This window comes from Eschscholzia californica, unplaced genomic scaffold (assembly GCF_041429995.1).
Source record: "Eschscholzia californica isolate CP2 unplaced genomic scaffold, dmEscCali1.0.p SCAF_1, whole genome shotgun sequence".
Classification (NCBI taxonomy): domain Eukaryota; kingdom Viridiplantae; phylum Streptophyta; class Magnoliopsida; order Ranunculales; family Papaveraceae; genus Eschscholzia; species Eschscholzia californica.
Window position 1 is genome coordinate 22,472,741 of NW_028238198.1, and position 3,752 is coordinate 22,476,492.

At 31.8% G+C, this 3,752-nt stretch overlaps 1 protein-coding gene across 1 annotated transcript; it reads left to right on the forward strand.

Annotated features, from left to right (window-relative positions):
* The first annotated feature begins 636 nt into the window (after nt 1–636).
* LOC147565196 (cytochrome P450 710A11-like) lies at nt 637–2,703 on the forward strand. The gene has a single exon (XM_086651696.1). It carries the CDS (start codon nt 1,028–1,030, stop codon nt 2,582–2,584), a length of 1,557 nt encoding a protein of 518 aa, XP_086507822.1. The 5' UTR covers nt 637–1,027; the 3' UTR covers nt 2,585–2,703.
* Nucleotides 2,704–3,752: the final 1,049 nt, after the last annotated feature.

Consider the following 3,752-nt stretch of genomic DNA (forward strand, 5'->3'; position numbering starts at 1 on the left):
AATATCCTATAATAGGAGTGAACTACTACGAAATCTCGAGCACTAAAGCGTTAGGACATAATTTTTACCAACTATTTTACTATGAGCTTTCCAAAATATGTTCGCCTACAGTTAACAATTCTTTTGTTTTTTTTTTTTTTTCTTTTTACTTTTTTTATTTTATGATGGGAACCACAACGTAAAAAGTAAATAGTAACTTGCCTTATCAAAATTCTGTCAAACAATGGCGATGATTTCAGATAATGACTTCCTGGATATCTTTTGAATGGTCTTCTTGTACAACTTTTTGAATCTTTTGTACAAGATGAACACTTTACAAGTCATACTGAAAGCATATCATAAAATTGTACAAGATGAACACTTTACAAGTCATAGGGACATATAAGATCAACTTAAAATCTTCTAACTTTTATTGAATCTTTTGCTCTCAATAGCATGGGTTCACCTGAAAATGACCTAATATATAACCCTAAAGTGGACAAGCACATGATCAAACTTTTACTACATCAAAAGTTAATAAATTGACTATTCAAGTTTTCTTTAGTAAAGATATATCTAACCTTGTAGAACTATCTTTTTTTTTGTTGAAAGATAGTTTTCATTTTCATTTTCATTTTAGTGAAGGAAAATGAAAACATATTTGTAACAAAATTTCAACCACATCAAGGATTAATATAACCTTAAACTATCTAATTTTTATATTAATTACTCATTCAACTATATCATCAACCTCATAATAGATGATTGCTTAAGCTCAACTACTAGATGAAGTAATGAATGACATCTCTCTTTACTTTTCTTATTTTGCCATCTCTCTCTCTCTCTCTAACTCCCCCACACCCATTGTTCTCTTCTTCTACCTTTCTCTCTCTCTCTAAAAATCCATAAATGACATTTCAAATTCAAAATTAGAAGCTATAAATTTAGCAAGAAATATATATATATATATATATATAGTTAAAGAAGTTGTGAAGAAAGAATTCAAAAAACAAGTCTAGCTTAGTGGTGGGTTGGTGATCAAATTGTAATGGAAACTTTATCATGGAGCACAATCATTCCATATCTAATCTCATTACTAGCTTTTCTAATCCTCTTAGAACAAATGAAATACTTGAAGAAGAGAAAATCAATCCCTGGTCCTTTTTTTGTTTTCCCTTTCTTAGGAAATGTTTTTTCTCTTGTTCAAAATCCTACTAAATTCTGGGAAGATCAAGCTTACTCTGCTAAAAAATCAAATACTGGTTTATCTTCTAATTACATAATTGGGAAATTCATGATCTTCATTCAAAACACAGAACTCTCACATAAAATCTTCTCTAATGTAAGACCTGATGCTTTCCAATTAATTGGTCATCCTTTTGGTAAGAAACTCTTTGGTGATCATAATCTTATTTACATGTTTGGTCAAAATCATAAAGATCTTCGTCGTCGAATCGCTCCTAATTTCACTCCTAAAGCTTTATCTACTTATTTATTTCTTCAACAAAAAATTATTCTTACCCATTTAATCAAATGGGTAAATTTATCTTCTCAAAATCAATTAAAACCAATTCCTCTACGTTTACTCTGTCGTGATATGAATCTTCAAACTTCTCAAACTGTTTTTGTTGGTAATTATTTGAATCATAAAGCTAAACAAGATTTTAATATAGATTATAATCTTTTTAATGTTGGGTTAATGAAACTTCCAATTGATCTTCCTGGTTTTGATTTTCGAAAAGCTAGATTAGCTGTTTCTCGTTTGGTTAAAACTCTTTCTGGGTGTGTTGCCCAAAGCAAAGAGAAACTAAAATTAGGGCAAGAAGAACCAAGTTGTTTGATTGATTATTGGATGCAAGATCTTCTTAGGGAATTGGATGAAATTTCTAATTCCGGTGATGGGTTGTTGTCGGATTCCGGGGATCTTCCACATTCTAGTGATATTGAAATCGGTGGTCATCTATTTGATTTTCTATTTGCTGCCCAAGATGCTTCAACTTCTTCTTTACTTTGGGGAATTACTCTATTGGATAAACATCCAGAAATATTGAAAAAGGTTAGAGAAGAAGTGGGTAAGATATGGTCGCCGGAATCTGACACACTAATAACGGCAGAACAATTAAGAGATATGAAGTATACAGAATCTGTAGCTAGAGAGATTCTAAGATACCGAGCTCCGGCGACTTTGGTCCCACATATAGCCGGAGAAGATTTTCCGTTGACGGAATCTTACACAATACCAAAAGGAACAATTGTATTTCCGTCAGTATTTGAATCGTCTTTTCAAGGGTTCAGTGAACCGGAACGATTTGACCCGGATCGGTTCTCACAAGAGAGAAGAGAAGATGTGGTTTGTAAGAAGAACTTTTTGGTGTTTGGAGCTGGGTCCCACCAGTGTGTGGGCCAACGTTATGCTGTAAATCACTTGGTTTTGTTCTTGGCAATGTTTACATCAATTCTTGATTTTAGAAGGCATAGAACGGACGGTTGTGATGACATATCTTATGTCCCTACTATTTGCCCTAAAGATGATTGTCTTGTGTATTTATCAAAGAGATGCTCAAGTTATCCATCATACTCATTAGATGAAGAAGAAGAAAATTAAACATGTGGGTTGAAGTTGTAAAGTTTGGGATTGGGAGTGATGTTTGTTGTTTATTTCTTGGTTGGTTGTTCATTGGATAATATGATTGCTTGTGAATAAAGATTGATGATTCATTGATAGTGACTCTTTGTGTTTTGTTATCATCTTGTTGCCCTTTGACATTATTGAAGAACCCTTTTTGTTTGTGTTTTTGTTTAATTCCAAGTCATTTTAGGAGGGCAATCAAAATTTCTTGAGAATCCACAAATGGTGATGCATTTAAATTTGAGAGTTTGTGCAAGTGAGAGAGGGAATTATGTGAGAATCTAAGGGAGTTGTCATGGATGAGGATTTTCATGGATTTTTTGAAGTCTATGAATGTTCAGGACATTCAATTTCCTACATTTGGCCGTTTGTAAATTCCAGGGGCGTTCACTTCTTGATATTTGAGATTCTACGAATATATGAAGCATTCAAATCTTGACATTTGAGAGTTCACGAATATCCGTGGCATTCAACAAGTCCATAGATTTGGATTTCCATTAACATTTTGGTGAAATCTAGTAAAAAATATGATTTAATATTGATAATGATAATACTAATATTAAAAACAAAAATGATTAAACATAATAATCAAAAATAATATAATGAGAGTGATATATTAGTGATTAAATAATGAGATGATATAATATTTTCAAAACAAGATATGATATGATATGATATGATCATACTACATAATTATAATTTAATATTAAAAACAAAAATAATTAAAAATTAAATAACAAAAAATAATAGGGAGATTTTGAATGACCCTCACTTTTATATCAATATTAGGACTATACTCCGCTTTGTTTGAAACCGCTGATATACACCTCACTTGGACGAAAAACGTTAACTACTAGTAAAGTGTCAAGAGTGCGAACGACATATGTGAATCAGGACGAAAACATCCTTACTTACATTTTATTTTCTGACTCAATACTACATGTGAATAAGGACGAAAAATGTCCTTACTTCCGTTAGCTACTAGTAAGGTGTCAATAGTGCGGACCGGCTTTGGAGTTTGATTTCAACCTACCATATCCCCAAAGAAATTCATGGCAAGATTTATATTAATGTAATTTGAAGATCCAACTTTTGAACTAGAAATATTAAAAATCTCACAAGGACTAATACTTTCAGTATCAAA